Source organism: Rhodamnia argentea, chromosome 1, assembly GCF_020921035.1.
Source record: "Rhodamnia argentea isolate NSW1041297 chromosome 1, ASM2092103v1, whole genome shotgun sequence".
Classification (NCBI taxonomy): domain Eukaryota; kingdom Viridiplantae; phylum Streptophyta; class Magnoliopsida; order Myrtales; family Myrtaceae; genus Rhodamnia; species Rhodamnia argentea.
Genome location: NC_063150.1, coordinates 10,517,272 through 10,542,695, shown reverse-complemented (window position 1 = coordinate 10,542,695; position 25,424 = coordinate 10,517,272). Strand labels below are relative to the sequence as shown.

Sequence of the window (25,424 nt, the reverse complement as noted above, 5' to 3'; positions counted from 1 at the left end):
AATTAAATCCATGAATTATAACATGTATTCAGTTAGGCAAAATCACAAACGCCAAGTGGACGTCACAGAGTGGGGTTTCTTCAGATGGAAGAGAGAAGGGACAAGCACTGGCCGTAGGAGATAATCTTGTTTGTTATCAATGCTTTGGAAGCTCTAAACTCTCACTCTACGCCCAAGCCATCATTCAAAGTGGTGGATGATCTTTTTCATTCTTACCTCGTGGAATTTTGGACTGAAAAAGCCAACCAAGAAACTCTGTCACCCTCGCTCTCTGCCTCATCAATCATCAATCACTAGAGAACTAGCATTGACATGGTAAGGCACTTGAGAATTAACACAAGACACCAACAAGATTTGTCCAAAAACGAAAATTTGCTGTAAAATCAGTAAATGACATGTAAATGATACGTACTAATCCTGCTGTGCAGAACATGACATTTATCAAGAAGACCATGATGCGATTCACAAGGATACGGCGATTTTTATTGATGATAGACTCACGACCAGTGTTCTCCTGATTTTACTTTTGAAGTTGGCATGATGATGAACAGATCGCACGTTAAACACGCCATAATGATAATAAGAGAGAAGTAGTCCCCTTCCAAACACAACACAACAACAATGAAACGAAAGTAGTTCCCATCCATTAGAAGTTGAGACCAAGCCATCCAACAAAACTAGATCACCACAAAATCTATTCCGTTTCGCTACTTGCTGCTTCCAGTTTGATCTGTTTCAGTGTCACTAGCTTCCAGATCCTCTCTGTGCATGTGACATCTGCGTAAGTACTCTCTTCCATGATGATCAGACTGAAATGCCGTGTCTATCTCTAAATCTACTGGATCATGAGAATCCTCACAGAGTGCAGCTAAATTTATAAATTGATTGTCTTCAAGCACAACCTTCAAATCATCCTCTAATTCCCTGCATCTTATCACATATCCCAACTTTTTCACGGTTCCCCCCGATACTTTAAGATTAAGGCTGAATCGTAAATCTCTCTCATCAAATTGACCAAAATCAACTGCTCCCTCAAACAATCCCCATAGCACATTTGGTTTGAGATACTGAATCCACATGTGGTCCGAATCAAATGAACCTAGAGTTCCTGATAGCGCATTCCGTCTTTGGCCATTAACATGGGGCAGAATGTTGAAAGATATTTCGCTTTGTCCATCTTCTACACTGAAAACCACACAGAGAATCAATCCTAGGAACTTGTCATACAAGTCTTCTGAAGCCATGAAACATATGGTATCGTCTTCAATAGGGATGAACTCCTCTGGCATCTCTCCTCCAGGGCGAACATTTCGGTAATCAAGAGAAATTAGAGAATATCGATGCTTTTGCCAAATGAGTAAATTGTTAGAAGTACCAAAGTTTGTAACTAGTTCAAGTAGAAGAGCCTGATTTGAGAATATTGCTCGTAATTCAACCTAAGCTAATGTTCTCCAATAATTAGATGCATTAATCTTTTCTTGAGTTATATACAATACTCATGCAAAAGAAATCATTCCCATGCTGGTGTTGTAGGTACTTCTGTTAAATTTACGTGAAGAATCACTTCATATTAGATTTGTTTGTTTGTCTAGAATTTTCAGCTTTTGCAATATACAAACTCAGTGCACCCAACATACACTCCGTATCAGCACAAGCACGCACGCACATGGAGAGAGAGAGAGAGAGAGACCTCAATTGAGAAGTCTGCCATGTTCAATCCTTTGTGGACTGGTTTGCTTGAACTATCTTCCTCTGTGCTCCTTTGACAATCTTGTAAACCTTCTCTTTCATCTGAACTGTTGGCTTCGATGTTTGTCTGATTATCTTCATGCCACCCCCGCTGCAGCTATTACATATAGGTAAAGAATCACCATATATTAGCGTGTTTATCTATCATTTTCAATTTATTTATTTATTTATTATTTTTTTAACCTTATACAAAAACCCAGTGCACCCGACAGAGACTCTTTATCAATCATACACACATACACACGAAGAGAGATACAGATAGAGACCTGAACTGAGTAGCCAGCTATTCTGCCCGTTGAACTATCATAATGCTGAACCTCGTGGAGTAAAGCTGGATCCATTAATGGATTATGTTGAAGCAAAACCTCCAAGTCATTCTCTAGTGGTTTGAATATTAGTCGGAATCCACACTTCTTCACAATTCCACAACATGATGCTCTAATGATAAGCTGGAATAGGTTCCAGTCATTTGGACCAGAAGCTTGTTCTTCCGTCCAAGTTTTGGAATACCAAAACCACACATGATCCGAATCCACTCCGAACTGTCTTGCAAATCCGTCCCCAATTCTGCCATTAACGGATGTCTTAAGGTCCAATATATTCCCTTGTCCTTTTTTGTCTCGGAATACAACACAAAAAGCTAATCCTAAGAACTTCTCTTTAAATAATTCCTTGGAAGCCATGAAAGATAAATAACCCTCTTTATTAGGGACCAACCAGTTTGGCATCTCTCCTCCAGGTAGAAGAAAAGTATGGCCAGATTTTCCGGGACGAAAATGCTGTCATAGATGTAGACTATTAGACAGTTGTTCCAAATTGGCAGCTAAAAAGAGGCACTTCAATGAATTAAAAGGGTAGTCCTAGAGTTTAGCTATAGTCAGTAATAGCATTGCAAAGTCCTTTTCGTACTTAATTGGTCGAACTAGGATATATATCATGGACTATTTTGTAATTAAATGAGCATATGCATTATTTGATTTTTCGTTGGGTGATCCACGTAATTCCACAGAAAGAATGTCCTATGGGTTACCTTATAGCCACCTCCATTATATGCATATGCAGGATCACTTTCCATGTTTGCTTTTCTTAATTAGCGCACCGATCTACGATCTTCAGCCTTTTGCAGCGTACAATTACAAACTACCAGTGCAGCCAACATCTACACGACTCCATATTAATCACATGCAAATGCACACCCGCACAGATGCAGAGAGCCTAACCTCAGGCTTGAACAAATTGGTGATGGTCAATCCATTACGGACCAGTTCATGACAAGAATTTAAGTCGGCAGAATAGTCAACGCCACAAATGTCGGAGGGAATTTTGCTCAGAGATTTGCAACGGCTTGCATTTAGATGGCATGATTGCCCTGGAATCTTAAGGATCTCTTGTACTCCTTGGCAATCCGAAACATCCAGTCCTGTCAACTTGTATAGTTGCTCACATGTAGGAAGATTAGTGAAATTGTTTCCCGACAAACACAAATATTCTAAGGAGGGAAAACAGGATTGATTCTCGAGGAACTCTACTTCTGATAGATTGCATTTTCTAAGGCTTAAAATCTTTAACTTAGGAAATCCCGTCTGCGTATGGGGATTACTCCAATCCTCCTCCTCCTTTGGAAAGTGGATTAGTTTTGAGCAGCCTTCAAGCCAGAAGGTCTCAAGATTTCCCAACCTGTAAATGCTAGAAGGAAGGATTTCCAAGTTCTTGCAGTTTCTTACATCCATATTTTCCAAGGAGACAAAATTTTCTATGGATGCAGGAAGTTCCTCAATTGCAGTCCGTGCTAAACCAAGATTTCGCAAGCCTTTGATTTCATTTGGAATATTAGGGAATCTTTGCAATTTTGAGCAATCATTAAGATTGAGAAGTTGAAGATTCTTGGATGGGAGCACATCGGGTAAATGCTCCAAGTTTTTGCACCCATGAAGATCCAATTCCTCAAGATATGGCGTACAATAGAGGTCTGGCATAAACAAGACTGACTCGCATTCACTGAAGTTAATGAACTTCAATTTCTTGTAGTCCTGCAAGAACAACAAAGCCAACTTGGACCGTCATTTTGGAGCAAAAAAAAAAAAAAAAAGAGCTAAGATAAATATCATCTTCAAAATCTGGCTCTATTTTTTTAATAAAAAAAATAGTGGTCTGTCCATATAACTTACATTTACAATGAACTTCGCTTATCGTAGAAGCATTAGTGGAAAACTTAGATGAACAAGCAATTATTTATTTTTCTGTGGCCAAATAAATTGTCCATATAGTTTAAAACAAATTACACAAGGACGATTCTACCAGTCCGTGCCGGTAAAAGGTGAAAGATGTTGGTAATTGTCGAATTCTGTTCCCAAAAGAATGTTGACCGAAAACTAAGTCCGTAATGGATTAGTAAGTCACCTGCACTTTTTAAGTTACTAGGTACTTTTAAATTACCAACTATTTCATAATGTAGCTTACCAATTAGTTTTTGTTTCAATTTTCAGCTCAAAATCATGATGGATGAGCTCACTCATCCTCTTTTTTTGGTATATGTACGGAGAAATACAACTTTTTATCATTCTACTTTCAATAAATCAAGTCATTGTACTTTTAATTTTCAAATATGAGTCCTTCTACTTGCACAAATTATCCAATCAATTGTATTGGATACAAATTCTAGTCAAGCTTAGCTGACGCGATCATTGGATGACTCCGCACCATGGCGTGGAGTAAATATCACACTTATACGGGGGCTCTAGAATCACATTGATTGGATTTAGATGGATTAGATACAGGAAAGACTTGACTAGACAATTTGAGTAAATAAAATGACTCGGTTTCAAAATTTAAAATACACATGGACTTGATTAAAAAATCAACGGAAGTACAAGCATCAGAAAAAATGAAATCTTCCCTATATGTATATCAACTATAACCAACAACTTGCCAGTTAGAAGGCAGGAGTATCTACAACGGGAAGATTTTAACTGCACTGGTTCTTGTACTAGATTGACAGCCTACATTTGATGCTTTAATACGTGAAAAGGATATACTAATAGCAGATGTTGATTCATCAGATTTAACACCTATAGTTATAAGTAATGAGAAAAGGGCCAAGCAAATGCGCACCTGAAAGTGTTTCAGCACTACTTCGATGTTGGTATTCCGCAGATCAAGTCCAACTAACTTCTTTTGACCATCGCTAAATTCTGGAATCGAGGCACAGTTAGGCCATTCAAACCACCTTAACTCATTAGGGAGATGGATGGGACCTTGGAAAGGATTATGGACATTACGCAAGATAAGCAACCTCAATTTTCTCATGTTTGTGAAAGCACCGGGACCAATATACATCTCTTCTCGATTTGGTAGGTCCAAAACAATGGCTTTTACTGCAGCTGTTCCCTGTGTATTTGTTTGAATATATTAAGTTTATCTTGTAACTACAAAGTCAAAAATAATAATAGAATGTGAGTTCTCATACACTAACTACTCTTACCAAATCTCTGGATAGAATGTCAAGAACATCATCATAAAGCCATAACCTACTCCTTTTGCCGGGATCATCACGACATTCTTCCTCAACAATATCCCTCCCCATTAATTGTATTAAGTCGTGCATTTGGAAGGTCCCTTTCTCTTTACTAATCCAGCAGCGCTCAATGAGAACTTTTAGCCCAATAGTCGTGTGGAAATCACAACTATCCAGAACTTTCTTAATGTCCGGTGTACTCCACCCCTTAAAGAAACATGCGATGTCAAGAAAAATCTCCTTCGCATAATCCTCCAATCCCTCATAACCCACCTTTAGCACATCATTGATTTTCTTGTCAGGACTTTTGGCAAGCTTTTCTAGGGTACTTTCCCATTCATCTTCTCCTCTACCACACAAGAAAGATCCCAGCACCTCAAGAACCAAAGGAAGGCCCCCAGCATAATGCAAAACACCATCAACAAGATTGCTCCTTATTTCTATTTCTTGATTTCTTGGAAATGCATGCTTTCTAAAAAGTTCCAAAGCTTCACCATCCTCGAAAGCTTTAACTTCATAGATATGTTCTACCCCGTGATAAGTTAGCAAATGCTTATTTCTTGTTGTAATAATTATCCTCCTTCCTTTAGTGAACCAATCACAATCTCCAACTAAAGCGTTTAACTGGCATTCATCATCCACATCATCAAGAATAATAAAAACTTTCTTGTTACAAAGTCTCTCTTGAATCAACCGACTTCCTCCACCGACACTGAAGACTGTTAATTTTCTCCCCAGTAATACCTCCGATAGCAATTTTTCTTGCAAAGGAACCAAATCATTAGAATTTTTGGAATTTTCTCTGACACGTTCCAAAAAACTAGAACCTTGAAACTCTCTAAATATAGCATTATACACGGCTTTAGCAAGGGTTGTCTTCCCTACCCCCCCTTGTCCCCATAATCCCACCATACGAACATTATCCTTGGAATGTAGATCTAAGATTGTTTTAAGCTCTTGTACCCGGGAATCTATCCCAACCGGATATTTGGCAACATCTAAGGGCATTCGATCTAGTTGAATTGAAATCTCCTGTACGATATGTTGTATAAGCCCCGCTTCATATCTGACAACAGAAAATTAGATGAAATTGCTTTTAGAACAATTCACAGAAACATGTAAGTGTTCAAAGAGAATCATTGAGTAAGAAACTTGTACGCAACATACTTGGAGATGAATATTAAAATAGGTTCAACTAGCAAGACCCCCCATTTCCAAGAAAATACTTTTCATGTTATTCTGATCGTTGTGTGTCCAGATATTTTGCATTTTCTGACCCAAAAAGAATCCATTTTGTATTTATTAATAATATGAATTAAGTTCTGGATAAAATCGAATGTCAATAGGCTTTGTCTTGATCTTTTTGAAAAGTTCATTGAAATGGGCTTTTTCCCCCTTCAATTAGCCCTTCAATTTCCAATTGCCTACCCATTTTTCTAGCATTTTTCTGTGATGAAAGTCTAAATGAGCATTACCAATAGGTTAAATCCTTAAAATCAAGTAGTTTACCCTTTGGGACGATTTTGTTCCCACTTTTCGAAGGGGACAAATAAAGGCACGTTCTTTGGCCGTTTGGACAAATGTCTCCTACCGTTGGCTCCTGTACTAATCTATCCCGTTATTATCTTTTCCTCTTTCTAGCTTCAAGTGCTTATGAAAAATGCCAATAGGGCCGTATCTTACTTTGGAAATAAACCTACTTTTCATTTTTTTTCCTTAAAAAATATAAACATTTTTAATTTATAAAACCGGTTGATAGAATGCCAGATTTGTCTTTTCCTATCCATAATGGCTTACATAATCAAGTGAACACTCTCTTGGCAAAACTTCTCGCTCAAAAAAAAAAAAAAAAAAAAAAAAAAATGAATAAGGCGATATACAAAGATGGAGAAATGCTCTTGCAAGATGTCTTTATTGGTCAATGAAAGGCTTGATGTAATTGAAAAGAGTCGAATGTAACGAAGCCTGAGAGACACTTCTTCAGAGGAACTCTCTGTTCTGAATCCTTCTCTCCATTGGGAAGGACAAGGATGACTAAGCTAGAAAACTTGACACAAGCGTAGCGGAAAATGGACTCCCTCTTAGTAAACTTGTTAGTAAACTTCATCCGTTGGTAATATATGCTTGAAGCTGCTTAGGATATGGTCCTAGCCATGCTACCAGTGATTGTTACCAGCAAGATTAATGGAACTGGATGACGAAAGGAAATAGAGTATGTCAAACAGATCAGGGAAATTCGACACCTTGCAGAACCAAACAAAACCAAGAGAAACATAAAAACGCCACTGAAATTGAATTCTTTAAAGCAGTCCTAAACATGTAATAGGCACATATCTGTTCAGTGTTCTCTATGCTGTGCGAGTGTCTGATGAGTTGATGAGTGTGTTCTTGAGCGAGAGAGAGATGGGGCAATTACGCCTAACTTTATAGGATCCCAAACCTCAGAGAAGATTTAGACTAATTGAAGCAGTAGACGTACCCATCAGTAAAATGCCACCCAGACAAGCTACCAGCGCCAAAAAGAGCTTTCTTCCATTTCTTTACTTTCCGTGAATCCTTCCCCAAGTTGACCTCATGCGCAGCCATGGCTTCTCCGTAACTCTGTCTCTCCCCTTTCCCGTGCCCTGGTGTTCTCACTTCTCTGGGTTCCACCTTGTAAAACAAGGGGAAAACCATGAGGTCTCTTTGCTCCTTGCACTCCATGATTTGAGCCAGCTCCTCCAAACACCAGGACGATGAGGCATAGTCCTCGGAGAAAACAACAATTGCGATTCGCGATTCCTCGATCGCCTCCATAAGTGCGGGTGATATTTGCTCTCCCTTCCTTAGTTCTTCACTGTCCACAAAAGTGTTGATTCCTCTCTGGTCTAGAGCTGTGTAGAGATGACCAAGGAAGTTGTTGCGGACATCCATCCCTCTGAAACTCAGGAAGACATCGTGGCTCCTTCTACGCTTGGAAGAAGAAGAAGAAGAAGCCATTAGAATCAGGAAAGGGAAGTAGTTAGTTAAACACTGAGCAATGAATTGCCTTAGATATGGTACTTTGTTTGCAGTGGTTTGTTCACCATTTGATCTTTCTCTATGTACTGCCTATACCCAGATGCATGACTTCTTTTTCGCGTGGGTCAACAAAGAATATTCGAATATGGGATTTTACCGAGCGATTCACGCACATGAAGTGTCGTCAATCTGCACCCTAAACTTGGTTAACGTCGAATTTAGCGTTAATTGAATTGTTAATAAATTTGACTATTCAACAAAGGATAAATTTCTATGACCATAATATCATACTATAATTTTCTAATTGATTGATTTAGCTTAAGAGAAATGACTCTTAGTTTTTCAATTCTCCATTTCTCTTTTTCTTATATGGATATCAAAGTGATGATCAATGTACCTCTATAATAACAAATTTATATCGATGTACCTCTAGATTTCTCGACCAGGCACTAATCGAATTCAATAATCAATGAATTTATCTTAATTATAAAATGAAAAAGGTGCTATGAGATCTGTGGTGGCACCACGTGCACCAATCTTTGTTTGATATGAAGTGGAAGAGGTCCATGAAACTATGTGTAGGACTGTAGAGATGACTGCAAAAGCGACTTGGATATTTTAATTTGGACTCATCTCTACACCCCAATTACATATAATAAAAACCTTTGTACCCCGTGACTTGAAGTCTAACTACAAGATAGGCCGCCATACATTACTTATTCTCAATAAATATATCACAATGAACAAAAAAATGCATATACGGATACACGTTGCAAGTTATGATTTGAAAAAAAAGTTCAAGCTTAAAAATTAGCGAGGACATACAATTAAAATTTCAGGTAGCAAGTAAAAACTTTAATTGCTAGAGCATGTGGGAGGTGTACTCTCCAGCACATGATTGTCAAATTACACCAATTACTCAGATAAGATAGGAAATTATTCTGTGATTGCCTAATAGACACAAAAGTTCATCCAGATTATCTTTAACCATATTTAGACGCACCACTGCATATGGCGCAAGAAGTGTCGACCATTTGCGCGTGAAACTTTTCTTCGTTGAGAATTACATTTGCCTCGCTAGTTGGATAACCAATGTGATACAAATCTTTTGCTCAAGGTTGAATTTAGTGTTAAAGAATTTGCCGGCCAACATTAAATAAACTTTCTATAGCCATCATTCCAAACGGTTTGGATTGGAGCATAGCTTTCCAATCCAAACGGACGATAATAATAATGCCGTGTTCCTTGGAGAAGCCAGAAAGCCAAAACTGACTCGATCAAACATGATAAATAAAGTCGTCCATTCGTCTTTACTTGTTTCCAAAAGCCAAGAGAAGACTTCTAATCGCTAACACATTTTCACAAATACAGAAAGTCTTTGCTCTTATCTTTTCTACCTATCTGGCCCCACTCAAAGGAAAGGATAAACAATAAAACATCTTTAGTCCGTCTTCTTCTGCTGCTTATATGGAAAACAAATTATTTCATCTCCCTAAAAAAAGGTTAGCTCACCTTTTTCAATTTGGGTCTTGTACACTGCTCTTCGTACTATCGAAAGGGCAAGGTAGAGACTATATATCATGCTTTTTGATTGATATTTTTTAGAGCCATAATTCACTCTCTTATGAAACAATATGGCCTTCGAATTGAAATTTAGCGAGCGAACATGTGACAAGTTCTTCTAGAGACAGCTCAATTTGGTATGTAGATTGGGCACATTCCTTCAGCTCCGGAATCATTACTTATATTGAATGGTGAATACCACTAATATGCTTGAGGAATCATTACTCATCGTGTGGAGTATCGAGCATGAGATATGTGAATGGATGACATCATGCATGCGCATCATAAGTGGACCGACATTTGTATACAATGCAAACCAAATTGCCACACAAGACAAAGTGTTATGCCGTGGAAACCGCCTCTTAAACCTCATTAGGACAAGGTTTTACATGGTGGGAGCCACCTCTTGGATCGGTGGTAGCTAACTTTAGAATCCTGCTATAGTGCAACCACTTGTATATATCCTTGATGTAGAACAACTAGCGTGTGATTTCCTGGAAACACTCGATCGCCGAAAATCGGGGCGATTCCACTGCTAATTCGCATTTAGGGCTGGCAAGCTCGGATTGTGCTCAAATTTGGTCGGTCGCATGGAAACGGGCTGCTGATCAATACTCACGCTTTGCGATGACTAACGTTGTACTTTCGCATTTCGAAGTCGTTTAGATAGGTTTTTAGGCAATTTTTGTATTTTAGGCAGCTTTGCGATATATCCAATCGCAATATTTGATTCGATATATGTTTTGATTTGATTAGATTTGATTTGTATTATCTTGTTTTATGTTATCCTAGTTCCCAAAAGAGTCATATCTATATAAAGGACGTCTGCCCTATGCAATCTACAGAATTCAATCTATCAATTTCGGTCAATCTTTCGAAAAGCTTTTGTATTATCACTTCCCTGCGTCAATCCCACATGTTTAGCTCTGTGATAATGTTGTGGCAAATTCGCTCAACTTAAATTGATCCCACCGTCAAACGATTGGTAAAACAAATAACAGGCTTACTTTTATTCTAGCTTGGCTATAAAGTGATCAAGCTATCCACGAAACAATTTTGGCAAGCGCGAAATGAAATTAACTGAAAACGAGACTACTAGGGCATAAACATTGCTCGAATTGAAATTAATCACAATTTGTACAACTCACACTCGAACGGAAACATTGACATGAACGTTACAACGATACTCCAATAGGAAATCAGCATAATTTTGGCAGGGTTTCGACGTAATTTGAACATCTCTTTTTCCCCTACAATTCTTCTATTTATAAGTCTTAAATTCCCTTCAATTAATAGGTCGATATCCATTTCTTGACTTAACTGCTTACCTATGTCGTTGATTTCTTAACATAACCGCTTTCATGTATCCATAATTTCTCAATTTAACTAAACTTCCGATCTAGGAAGTGTCAACACTCTTCAGGGCTTCCGTGTTGTGTCTTACACTCTCCGACACTCCCCGACATGCAACCGACACGTGGTCAGCACTCCAAACACGCCAGCAATACGCGAGTCCAGCATTCTGATGACTATTTCGACACGCAGGGGTCAATTTTAAGCATTTTCAATAAATTAAGGGTAAAAAATGGAGAGCATTATCTAAGGAATGCGAGTGATTTTTGAGCATCCGTAAGTCACTCTTTCGGAGATTTCTTTTGAAATAGTTTCTCTTGCTTCGTTGCTGATCGCGATCGCTTCCCGATAGCCAACAGTTTTGCCGGCACAAAGAAGGCATGTACTGGTAAAGTACTTGAACTTCGGTCATGACTACCTGTTTCTATTATCTCCCTATTCATGTCCAATGCCAATTACTATAGCTAATCATTCTGCATTTAACTAAACCACATTTGCATTGTTTTCGGTTGCTTTATATCAGTGTGTATTTTGATTCAGGTCTTGACCAAGAATTTCATTCATTAGTAGATTGTTCATTGATTTTGGTCATATCAGCCTCGTTGAGTTCTGTTTCTTTATCGAAAATCATAGGTTGGAGTCATAACCAAACTTGAATATGCTAGGATCGAAATATTGCATGCTGACCGTGATTGATTTGTTTAAATCTGCTATTAATTTGGTCTTGGATTGATCCCATTTTGATCAGGTAGACTCATATGCGCTTGTAGGAACTAGTCCTAAACGGGTGCAGAACTAAAGACCTTACTAGATCAATATAGAAACAAACAAATTTATAGGTTTGAGAAGGAATACAAATAGATGCTAATGAATACCTACCAAGAGGGTGAGATTAACAATAAACTCGCCTCCCAAACAAAGGAAGAACAATCCTTATCCATGGCAGTCAACAAGAACTAGTAGCCAAAACAATTAAATCCGTGAACTATACAATGGATTGAGTTAGGCAAAATCACAAACGCGAGGTGGTCCTCACAGAGTACTGAGTAGGGTTCCTTCAGACGAAATAGAGAATGGACAAGCTGTCACACCCCGACTCTCGGGCTTGCAACATCCCTATCAATTCGCCATAGGTCACGAAGGATAGCGTCCCAAGTATACTAGCAACCTACGAAATTACGACGCATACGGAACGTGCAACACTCCCAAACAACAAGATTAGTATGGATAGTACAATAGGAAATCACAACAGTTATTCCACAAAATACAAATTCATTCATTAAACCAAGGCAGATGAGTTTTAACCCTACGGAACTACAGAAGGCATGTCCAACCCCATTCTTCGGGGCGGCTTATTAGGACCTCAAAAAGACACACAGTCGGGTAAGGTTAAACCCTCGTATACTCCCAAAAGACTACTCTAACAGCCATGCCCTAGCATCCATGGCTCCAAAAGGAGGGCTGTCATGTCTAAGCCCTAGAACCTTGCCCAATAGACGGTTTTGACTCCATATCGGACTCAGGATCCACTATCTCCCCGTCGGGAGTATCAAGATCTATCGGGCCCCGGACGGGGACATAAATGGCTACGTTAGGTGGCCTTTCAAACCCACGGAGCGGGCCAAAGAAACCATCTCTATCACAAACCCACGTCTTTGCTTCCGCATGAATTTGTTGGCCTTTGGATCCTGGAGAACCGTACATAAGCGTGGCCGGGTGGGATGTCGACGAGCTCGCGGGGTTCGGGTCGTGACAAAATCTACTTTTCCCGAACCTCTTTGGGGCGAACCGCGAAGGAATTGCACCCAGGATGAGGAAACGTCCAAAATTTTTATTTATTAAAACCCCCGAAGGTCCGACGTCGAATTTTGAAGCTTGATTCGCGATCAATCTCGATCAATAGAATTTTCAGCGTATCTCGGACTAACGGGCGGCTTTTAGGAGTTACGCGTATCGACCCGTGATTAAAATCACGTTAAAGAATTTCTTGAGCCATGGCGACTTTGGTTGTCATTCAATTGCGATGGTCAATTACTAGTCCCGATGGACACGATCGTTAGAAAATAATTTAAGGACGTTCGGAACCCATACGAGGTCAAACGGAATCACCAGTGATCCAAGCGTAGGGTATTATCCAAATCGTTCCTTAATCATTCTAGGATCGGCCTATATTGGTCCGGAATATTCCCTTGACAATTTCATGGCCAAAGAGTCAATCCAGGATCAAGTTCTTAGGTCCACATACTTGATTTTCCTAGCTAGCCATTATCATTTGGTTAGTCCGCTCGAAAGGGATCAACTCCGAGTGAGATTAGACTGAAATACATCAATAAGATATTTCATTCATTCATATCTTTGAAAGTGGGTCGGAATTCAAGATGTCACAGATTTGGACTGGATATGGGAAAGGACCCATTTGCCCTTGAAAAAAACCCCATTTTTCACTTGGACCAAAGGATATTTTGGTCATTTTCCCTTTTGGCCGAGATTGACTAGTCTTGTGGGGAGGAAATTATTTTTTTTCCCTCTTGACTTTGTGGACCTAATTAATTATTCTTAACTTATATTGTTTATTATTTGGTCTTCTTCCTCCTCATTATTTTCAAGAACCCACTCTCTCTCTAGCTCACTTTTCTCTCCCTCTCCCTCACTTGGCCGAATTCTCTCTCTCTCTCTCTCCCTCCATTGCCGAAAATTCTTCGAGCTCTCACCGGAGTCGCTTTGGACCGCTTGAAGTTGCTAAATCGTCGACGAGTCGCCGGCCATGCAAGGACCGCCGGAATCGCCGCTTGGTTCGAGCTTTTCGCAACCGTTCAACGGAGGTTTTTGCGAGTTTTTGAGGTAGGATTATTTCTAAACCTAAATTAGGTGGTTAGGTTGCTAAGAGACCTTGAAATTGTGAGATTTTGATCAAGAAATTAATGGATTTGAGGTTGAATTGGGGCTGGCCGAAAATTTCAGATTAGAGGAGAGAGAAAGCTTGTTCTTGCAATGAATAGTAAATGCAAGAGGATAATTGTTTGGTCAAAGTTTGACCATGGTTACTTTACTAAACTCTAGTTACTTTATGTCTAACTATAGTTACTTTATGCTATTAATTAATCATGGTTAGGTTAGTATTTGACTCTAGTTAATTTTGAACCATGGTTAGTTTATATATTAACTAGAGTTACTTTTATGTGACAATGTTGTTATGCCATGGTGCTAATTAAATGTGGCATGATCACTATAGTTTAGTACTATAGTCGTAAATTAATTATACGTTAGAAAATTATTATTGTTCGGCCCTGATAAATTCCCACGTTAGTATAATTTTAATTGCACGTTATTCATATATTGCTACGTTAGCATAATATGGTTGCATGGCGTGGATTGGATACTATGGTAGTATTAAATGATCGGGTAGTCTGGATTAATCTTTGGATTAGTGTGAATTAATCGGGTGATCCCGAATTATTAATTCTCTAACGCGAGTGAATCACGTGGTCCCGAACTATTCTGAGGAAATATGAGGGTCGTATTCAATCAAGTCGTCTAAGGCCAAAGTGAGCCGTATTCGTCCGATTGTCGGGGACCGAGAAAATGTGAGGGTCGTATTCAATCAAGTCGTCTAATGCCAAAGTGAACCGTATTCGTCTGATTGTCCGAGACCGAGAAAATGTGAGGGTCGTATTCAATCAAGTCGTCTAAGGCCAAAGTGAGCCGTATTCATCCGATTGTCCGAGACCGAGAAAGTATGAAGTCGTGTTCAATTAAGTCGTCCGAAACCAAAGTGAGTCGTGTTCGACTAATTGTCCGAGACTTAATCCGGTCGTGTTCCTATGTGTCCAAGATTGAGATTTATGGGTCGTATTCCTTTGTGTCTGAGACCCTAGTATATATATAGAGCCGTGTTCCATAAAGGTCCGAGGCTCAATGTTATGAACTTATTTGATGGCGGTGGAGTAACGTGGAATATTCTGGAGTAACGTGGAATATTCTAGAGTAACGTGGAATATTTCTAGAGCAACATGGAATATTCTGGAGTAACGTGGAATATTTTGGAGTAGCATGGAATATTTTCAGAGTAACGTGGATATTTTCAGAGTAATGTGGATATTTTCAGAGTAATGTGGATATTTATATTATGGTCTGATGCGTTAAACGAGGGCCCCGAAGCACATAGAATATGTTATTGTCGGACCGAGGCGTGGAACGCCGAAACGAGAGTAATGTAGAATATTGGAGAAGGTGTGAGAATTTTCGGAGAAAGAATGAAATTTTTCTGGATTTTAATTGTGAATTTTTGGGTAAGAAAGAGGGATTGTCGGAAATTTTTCAATCAAAATGTGTCGGAGGCACTAGCGACCTGATCTAGGGTTAGAGATTTTCCTACTGAGATTTTATCTCACCCCGTCGTGGGTTCGTTGCTTTTCAGACCCTCCGCCGAAATGATCCGACCCAAAGATCGAGACGCCAGGAGAAGTTGTGGAGCCTTCGGATGTTGAGTAGCCGCTTGAGATAGCGAGGGCGAGGATTAGGATAGTTGTCCTCTTAGTTAGTGTTGTAGGGTGTTGTATTTTGGGTTGTGTAGTAGGGTTCGACCACGTAATCCTTTTGTTTTAGTGGTCATAGGCTTGTACAGTGGCCTCCGAAGCCGTAGGTTTGGAAAATTGTATAGAACATGTGGATATGTATATAAGTTTGTTTTTACCGTCCCAAGTCATCGTGATGTTAATTGTTTCTGTACAGGGATTCGTTTTTGCTTCCGTATGAATTTGTTGGCCTTTAGATCCTGGAGAACTGTACATAAGCGTGGCCGGGTGGGATGTCGACGAGCTCGCGGGGTTCAGGTCGTGACAAAGACCAAGGTGATCTTTCCTCCTCCTATTTGTTTGGGATGAAGGTGCAAGTTTTCGCTAACATTCTACAGCAGAGAATAGGCAACTGGAATTTCAACCAATGCACAAGAAATTCAAGTTTCGGCACTCATACTTCTGTTTGCCCATTTACTCACTCGCTCATTCATACTTTGTCAAGGGTAATTTTGTACTGTAAAATCAGGTTTTGAGAAATTCTATAATTATCTCCTGTTGGAAACTCGATTGGAACTAATATTAGCGCCAAACTATTAAGCAACTTCTTGGATCTCGATCACTTTGAAGCTAGTTCGAAAAATTGGAAAGCGATAAGAAAATGCTCCTCAGTTTCATACTTGAGCAAAAAAGTGCATGAATGTGGCTTTGGCTTGAGTAATGAAAGTCCACAAATCTAAACACGAGAAAATGTAGATGAGAAAATTATCAAAAATGTTCTAAATTTATTGTAACCTTGCCAATTTCGTCCTTAACTTTTTAATTGTGACAATTAAAGGCCGAATCTTTTTATGTTTTGTCAATTAAATCCATCCGATTAATTTTGATCGGAAATAGGAGCGAATGAAATTGAAAGCACATGCATGACAAGTGATGGTCATCATGCCATTGCCAAGGAAGGCTACCCTTTAATTTGAGATAAAAAAATAAGGAAAGATTCTCGAGTGACTTTACTTTTTAAGTTGCTCTTGTTCACGTGATTCCATTTGTCATAGTGTCATTCTCTTCTTTGATCCGCAAAATGCGGATCTTCTTACTTAGTGGGACGCTGACTTAGACCTTGACTACTCCCGTCATTACCTGTCTGTTTGTTTGTGCCTTTTAAATTTTGTATCCCCTTTTTACTCAGCTTTGAAGTTAGTAATAATTATAATGAAATGAAAGATTCCTTTTTGTATCTTACTTTACCCAATTCTGCGGATTATCTTTTGGTAGAAAGACTATGCCTTGAATGAAAATGATTGATAGCATATCAAGCCTTGAATGAAAATGATTGATAGTGGGGAAAAGTGTCAAAAAAGTCCTAAACCTATTGCATTAGTTCTAATTTAGTCATATACCTTTTTTTGGTGCCAATTTAGTCATAAACATATTGCATTGGTGCCAATTCAGTCTTAAACATTTTATTGATGCCAATTCAGTCATAAACCTTTTGTATTAGTGTCAATTTAGTCCTAAATCTTTTGTATTTATGTCAATGGAGTCAATTCAATCAATTTCGGTCGAAAATCGCTGACATGAATGTCAATTGTCCTATGTGGCACGGCTATCGCTCATGTAGATATTTTTTAATATATTTTTTTGATATTTTAAATAATTTTTAAACATATTTTTTTAAAAAAACCAAAAAATGCTTAAAATATTAGCATAATATGGAAAAAAATATCCAAGTCAGCATTGCCCGTGTCATGTAGGGCAATCGACGTTCATATTAGTGATTTTAGGTCGAAAATTGGTCGGATTAACTCAATTAGCATAAATAAAAAAATTAGGAATGAATTGGCACAAATGTAAAAGGTTTAGGACTGAATTAACACCAATAAAAAGTTTAGGACTTAATTGTCACTAATGCAAAGGTTTAGGACTGAATTGGTACCAAAAAAATATTTATAACTAAATTGATACTAATGCAATATGTTTAGAACTTTTTTGATACTTTTCCCATTGACAGTGTATGTCTATGTTCTTTGGTACACCTGAAAAGCAAAGAGTATGTTGCAACTACATGAGTGTATAAATTCAGAATCAATCCATAGAAAACTCTTCCTTGTGAATGTAATTAGACTACGAATGCTCGGATTCTAATACTTTTGCCTTGGTCACATGCCGACCATGGGATCTAATTTACGAATTGTATGATGTTTGTGCACCAACTTGGATTATGATGTAATAAAAAGGGTTCTCTTTGATAAAGTAAAGGTAAATCGAGCACGAAGGCCATGGTCTTTTGTTCCTGTGTACCAGTTCTATGTAACCGGAATTGTGGGTCGCAGAAACAAAACAAAAGCAGACTCTTGCACCATTAAAGCTTGAAAAACCTGATGGCGAAAGGCCTGGTGGAAGACAGTGCTCGTCCTTCTGTTGTGCCGGCTATGAGGAGCCAAAGGGCCGTTCCGTGCTCATTTGGTCCGGGCCCATTTCTTTTCTAAGTTAAATTTAATTCTTTTAATGAAAAAATTCAAAAAACTAAAATAATTTTTTCAGATTTTAAATATAACAAATAATTGACAAGTACAAAAGAACTCATTCAGTTAAACCAAATTTAAATACAAGCATATCTTCAAGTAATTTGAAAAGGAAAAGTACATGTAATGGTGCCATAGTAACAACTACACACAAAAGTAAATCAAGGCGCATGTCTAACAAATTTGGTATCTTTGATGTCCTATTCCTCACCATAATTCGGATGATATGATGTAATCGTTTTTCAGAGAAAAAAAAAACGTTTCTTAGAAAATTGTGTTGAACAATCCATCTCTAATGATGCTGAATTAAATAGATTATCAAGCTTTTACATTGCATCCTTCGTAGTTTTAGTTCGAACATTTTGAACCTGTCGACTTTTTTTTGGAATTTTTTCATGATTCATGCATCAAATACGCATGAACGTGACATAATTTTATGTCACTGTGATAATTGCATCTTTAAGGATCATATAAGGGATATGTGCTGGCCATGCATAAGAAAAATCGATATCAAGAAGTCAAAAGCTTTTTTAATGGCAAAGACTACTTTAAGAATCTAAATTTCAATGCCATAACAAATATTGAAGAAATTTGTAAATACCGTCAGCTAAAAGAAATTACGTTTCAGAGGAATTCATCCAATAAATAGAACTTTTTTTTTTTTTACAGAGCATCTATATATCTGATTTGTAACTTCTTGTAGTTCTCCAACAGCGTAAAAAAAAAAAAATCAAATCATTTATATGCGACATATGGACGTCATGGATTTTTTAGCATCCATAAGTCACTCTCTTGGAGATTTCTTTTGAATCCTTTACTCAGACTTCGTTGTTGATCGTCACCGCTTCCCTATCGCCTATAGTTTCCCCACCGCGAAGAAGGTATGTAATGCCGAAGTACTAGAACTTCAGTCATGACTGCCTGCTTCTGTTATCTTCTTATTCATATCCAATGTCAATCCTATAGGCTATAGCTAATGATTCTTCTTGCAACTAAACCACATTTGCTCTGTTTTCCGTTGCTTTATATACGAAGCAGAGGAAGAGAACTATTGCTACCGTCTGTGTGAAAATCAGCTGCATTAATGATTTGAACTTGCTGTGTTGCCTTTGTGATGATTTGAACTTAGCGATGGAGCGCATGTGCTACTTTTTTGAACCCGTGAATTAAACGATCGGTTTGCTTCTTTTTGGGACCGAGGGGGGTGGTTTAAAGCTGGATTCAGTGAGGAAAAATCACAAACTCCTGGTCGACGTTACATAGTGGGGCTTCTTCAGACGAAAGAGAGAAGGGACAAGCTCGGACGACAGGAGATAATCTTGTTCACGCTGTTGGCAATGGCTTTGGAAACTCTAAATTCTCAATCTACGACAAGACCATCATTCAGATTCATGGATGATTTCGTTCATTCTTTACCCTCAGCTGCTTCAGCGGGAGGTCACAAATCTGTTGGAACTCATCTTTCCGTGTACGAGATTTTAGCTGCTTTGTTGTAAATTGAGAATTAACAGGGACATGGTAAGACACTTCGCTGTGAAAGACATATAAAGTACTGTGTCTAATTAATGTTCAAGAAAGTGGGAGGTAATAGAGCTTTGTGATAATATCGGTTCAACTATAAAGTTCCATTTTATCAATAATTTGTCTTTTCCCTTGATTGAGTATGGTTTTATAAATGGCACAAAAGCAGGTGAGCAACCTGCTACAAGTTCAAAACCTTCCAGTTCAGAGAAGCCCTCAGTGATGACACAAGACTTTGTGCCTATCCAATGCAATCCGTATTGGTAACAATGGAGGAATCGACTAACCTTCCCTGTATAGACCTTTTGATCTTTGAGACAATTAGGTCAACACTTTCCTAAAGATATATATTATACTAGATTCAGCAAAACTCACTATCTCAGAATTGTAAATTATGAAGTGTTGGCATCATTAATTGGACGAAGAGAGGTGACCGAGGTCTATGCGAAAAATTTCAGGGAGCAACTTGGAAGCCCATGACCATTCAACAAGCAGTTTGGATTGATGCACTTTGCATCACAATTCATAGAGAGAGAGAGAGAGGAAAAATATAGTTCCTCAACAATGTCAGTACTAGTAGCATGATGCGAAACCTCTATCTCCTCAAAAATATAATTCATTGTCTTCCTCTGAGTCTCTTTCCTTGTAGATCGAATCGGTTTTTATTGGCTGAGGGTGTTGGAGCATGACCCTCAGATCATCCACCTCCTGCTCACGCATTAGACGGAATTCGCACCTCTATATGCTTCCTTTTGATGCTCTGAAAGCAAACTCAGAAATGGCTGCACTTCTTTTGTGGAAGCTTCTGTACTTCAAACAGTCAATTGCCTGAGTGAATTTCAATCCTTACATGATCAGAATCTAGATAAACAAGTTTCTCACATGCCAAATCAACCTTTCACCATTAAAAAAAAATATTTAAACCTCACATGAAGCATCGACCACTTTTGTTTCCTCCAGGCCATGAATAATAGAGTGCTAGTCCTAATAATTTGTCATCCAAGTCCAGGGGAACCATGAAAGAAATGGAACCCTATTAACAATGGAGAATCCACTCTGGCATTTCCCTTCCAATTAGGAGAATTGTCGATTGTTCTCATCGTCGGGAGTTCCTATCATATAGATAGTACGCATATCAAGCATTCAAAGTTAGCGCGTGTATAAGCGAGAGCGAAGAGAGGGTCTGACATAACACAACAGCCCTATTGTCCCCGTTGCAGAATAATTTCCAGAATGAAGGCAAGTCAACTTCAAGGCAGTTACGCTCCCCTAGGACCTAGGTCTTCTCTCCTCCAAAACCACCGCCAAATCCCTCATTATGTAGCAAGTTTCTGAGGGAGAGAGAGAGGGACCTATCTCTCTCTCCCTCCTCCCCATCTTCCTTTTCTTTTTATTTCCCTATCTCTGTCTTTCTTTTGATTTTGCGGATCATCCCGTTGTCTTTCTTCACGTGAAAAGTTTTGTTCAGTGAGCTCAAAAGTTCAAAGCATGAGTACCTCGAAAAATCTGCTATTTCGGATTTGCTCACTTGCTTGCTTCGACTCAAGTGCTTGCTTCATATAGTTGAGCGTGGCTCTTCTATTTTTTTTCAATATTCGACTTATCTAAAGGTGATTTTGTGATTAGTTGGTATCTTTTTTGCAGGTCTTCTATCATGATCTAGATTTGGGTGTTCTTCTATTTCGATCTAGAAATAGATCTGAATTTTCTTTTGTCAAACAGATCTGGAATTTATAAGGCATTTTCTGTACTCTTTCAATCTGCTGGTGTTGTCTTTATCTCTATACAATAATGGTGCTGGGAACGCCGAGCCTAGGTGTGCACGGCCTTTTGGAAAAACCATAGCTATTAGAGAAGGAAATCTTGGTGCATGCTCATTACCTACATCTTCGTGCTGAGCCGTCAGAGCACAAAAGTGGATGCACTTCGAATTGTTGATTCATCGCCAGAGATGGCTTAGAACCAATAGTTCATTATCTAATGGATTTTTCCGTTCTAATACTCCATCCGAGAGTTATCAGTATTTATCAAATCTGTTCCTATCTAACGGAAGGCTATTGGATCAAATGACGAAAACAATGAGGGATTAGCTCAAGGAGTACTAAAAAAGGTGCTAACGGCAGTGGGACTCCTGCGGGTAAAAAGAAGCTTAAAAAATGAAGCCCAGGAACGATCGGATGCAAACGCTGTTAAAAGCGCCTTAGGCGAGTCACTCGATAAGGCTTTTATCCCTGGAAAATATCACAATGTGATAAAAGAATCAATTAAAAAAGATTGCGAGATCTGGTGATCAGCCGCCAATTGTGTTTTGATGCTATCACGGACCCAGTTTTGTGGTGGAACGAGCGAGTCTTTGCAAGCTATACTATATTGATTTATCTTTTAGATTTACTTATTTTGTTTGATTTTCATTTTTCTCTTGAAGTTATATACATCTCTTTCAAGTGAAACGAAAATATTCCTTTCGCCCAAAAAAAAGAACTTCAAGGCAGTTGGAGGAAAGGCTCGAGAAATCTGCGAGCTTCTCTAGAGATTTGCAGCTAATGACTTTACGGACACACGATACTTGATGTAAGCCGAGGAATCTCCTGTAGTTGCTTGCATTTATCAACATACACGCATTCCAAAATGTCGTACTTGGTGCTGCATGTCGGCAGATGAGTAAACTTGCTTTTCGAATATTCTACGTACGCAAATTTGAGAAAACTGGAAGAAGTCTCTAGGAACTCTACTTTTTGACAAGTACTAGCTGGTTTAGACTTGGAAATCCCAGATTGGCATTAACATCAATTGAATCCTCCAAGTCTGTGGAAAGACAAAATCCAAGCAGCCTCGAACACCATCAGATACTCAAGATTTCGCAAAGCCTTGCAAGGTGTTGGCAATGCTCATATGTATCTCCTTCACATAGACAAAAATATTTCAATTGATGCTGGAATTCTTTAATTGCTGTCCTTTCTAGATTAGGATCTAGATATTCCATCTTCCCCTGAACATCTGAGAACTTCTCAAATTTAGGGAAACGTAGAGATTAAGGGTTTGAGGATATTTTTTCTTGAGTGTGTTAGGGAAGATACTAAGATTAGAGCGTGATTGTAGTGCAAATGTTTTAACTTGTCAAGATGTCTGACGGATTGGTGAACCTGCACCAAGCTTTCACAACAATAAAGGCTCAGCCTCTCTAGATTTGAATCCAATGAAAGGTTAGGAGCACTAGGCAGGGACTTGCATTGATTGAAATTGATGGACTTCAACTTTCTAAAGCTCTGCAAAAACATACCAGCGGAGTCATTAGGCTCTGCAAAGTTGATAGCTATAAAAAGGAAAAGCTAATCATCACAAGGGCGAAGCTTAAATTTGCCTCCCAACCCTTTGATATGACTAATCAAGACATCTAATTCAACAAGTTTTTTTGGACCAGAGCCAAATTCTAAATTCAGGGCATTGGTCCGTCAAAACCATTTTGGCTCGTTAGGGAGACACATAGGGGCTTTTGACGGTATATATACTTTAAACAGAATAATCATTCTCAAAATTTTCATGTTTGTGAAAGCTTCGGGAACAATAGTCATTTCTACCAGTGCATGCAAGTTCAATAAGACGGTCTTTACTGCATTCATTTCCTATCCATAACAGAGTAAATTCAATTGTCCCACCAAATTTCATTGAGATGTATATTACATTATACTATCTAAATCAGAGTACTGTAGATACCGAGACGTACCAAAATTGACATGATGAACTTTTAACCTATTTTCACATAGATTGCCCAGCTTCACAATTTTTCAAATACAAAGAGAAACTTCCCGAGTGTTCTGTTGTCTCTCTTGCCATTTGTAAGGCCCAACTAGAGTCTTCCACAAAGTACTATTGTCAAAAGATAAATTTGACTTTCCATCCGTAGTTGGTACTTCTATACTTGTACAGAATATAAGTCCTTACTAGATCAATATTAAAACGAACAACTTCATACGTTCGAGAAGAAAAACAAATAGATGCTAATGGATACCTACCAAGAGGGTGAGTTTAAAAATAGACTCTGCCCCCCCCCAAAAAAAATAATAATAATAATAAGAACAATTCTTGTCCATGACAGTCAACAAGACACGACAGTCGCACACTGGTTTCATTCTTGCATCACATTGAGGGGACAGCAGCAATCCTCCCAAAAGATTTTACACGAAATTGAGTGAAAAATGATATAAACTTATCCATTCAAATTGAGCGGGGCATCTTATATAATAGAAAAGAAAAAACTGGAACTAATTTAAGAAAACTAATAGTCAAAATAATTAAATCCGTGAATTATACTACGGATTCAGTTAGACAAAATCACAAACGCCAAGTGGACGTCACAAAGTGGGGGTTTCTTCGGACGAAAGAGAGAAGGGACAAGCACAGGCTGTAGGAGATAATCTTGTTTCCCGATTTGTCAATGGCTTTGCAAGCTCTAAAATCTCACTCTACTCCCAAGCCATCAGTCAAAGTCATGGATGATTTTGCTTATTCTCACCTCGTGGATTTTTAGACTGAACAAAGCCAGACCAAAGGGACTCTGTCACTAAGGACATGGTAAGACACTTGAGAATTAACACGGGATTCCAATCAGACTCGTCCAAAAACGAAAACATGCACTGAAATCAGTAATTGATGTGTAAATGACGCGTAAGTAGCCATGCAACAGCTTAGTCCCGTTAGCTTGCAATCAGTAGCTTGCGATAGAATCAACTCATGACGTGTCGTGTTTAATCAGCTGCTTGCAGTAGAGTCAACTTATGATATGTCATGCTTACAGCCAGCAGCTTGTAGCTGCTTTTGATTTGTCATGCTTCTGCTTTGCCGTACTTACATTGGTTGAATTCCAATTTTCATACCAGATGATCCAAAACTGTCAAACACTAACATGCTCCTATTTTAAGTAGGTGAAAGTTCGGATTATTACAACCTCCTTGCCTAGGGCCGGCGAGGCCCCGCTCGAGGCCGGCGATCGCCGGCCACCCTCGCCCAGGCCAACAACCTCTGCCGACCCCTCCGGGATAGGCGGAGATGGCGGCTACGCCCCACCGACAAGGCCCTGCGTTGCCTATCCTCTTTTCTTTTCATATGTTTAATCTTTTTAAATTTAACGTTTTAATTTTTTTATTTGATTTAAATAAGAATTAAAAATAAAAAAATTCCATGTAGGATATAGAAATTAATTTAAACCCACCAAATCATCATTTTTCCTTAGACAAATTGACAATGTTAATATAGGGACTCGATTACATCAATTTGATAAGTTTTAGGATCCCATTACACTTTTTGCAAGTTTTAAGATCTAATGGCACTTTCGTCACAAGTTGCAAGACTTGAACATATCCCTTTTGCTTCTTTTTTTTTCTTTTTTTTTTTGGGTTGGGGTGTGTGTGTGTGTGTTTTTTTTTTTTTTTTTTGTGGCCTGGTGGGGGAAGGGGGGGAGGGGTTGGGTTTGTAGGGTTGTGGTGGGTGGTGGTAAGGAAGGAGGTGAGAAGGTGGGCCTACATTGGCAAGTTACTTAGTGCTCCGATAATTTACCAACTTCGACTTCTAGCTATATTGATTAATTCCTTACTTTATTAAAACTAACTAGTTTGTAAGCGGATTATTGGTAAATCTAAGTTTATGCGTCGAGTAGTAACTTTCTACATAATAAGTAGATAATTTAAA

The 25,424-nt window shown here is 38.6% G+C and overlaps 1 protein-coding gene across 1 annotated transcript in view; it reads right to left on the bottom strand.

Annotated features, from left to right (window-relative positions):
* Positions 1-544: 544 nt before the first annotated feature.
* Positions 545-25,424, bottom strand: part of LOC115740139 (TMV resistance protein N-like) — a 206,813-nt gene continuing 181,933 nt past the window's right edge. Inside the window, exons 6-7 of the mRNA XM_048272158.1 lie at positions 1,691-1,726; positions 545-1,346 (exon numbers count right to left, since the gene is read on the bottom strand). Coding sequence (XP_048128115.1) covers positions 708-1,346; positions 1,691-1,726 — 675 coding nt within the window. The 3' untranslated portion in view covers positions 545-707. The remainder of the gene's footprint in view (positions 1,347-1,690; positions 1,727-25,424) is intronic.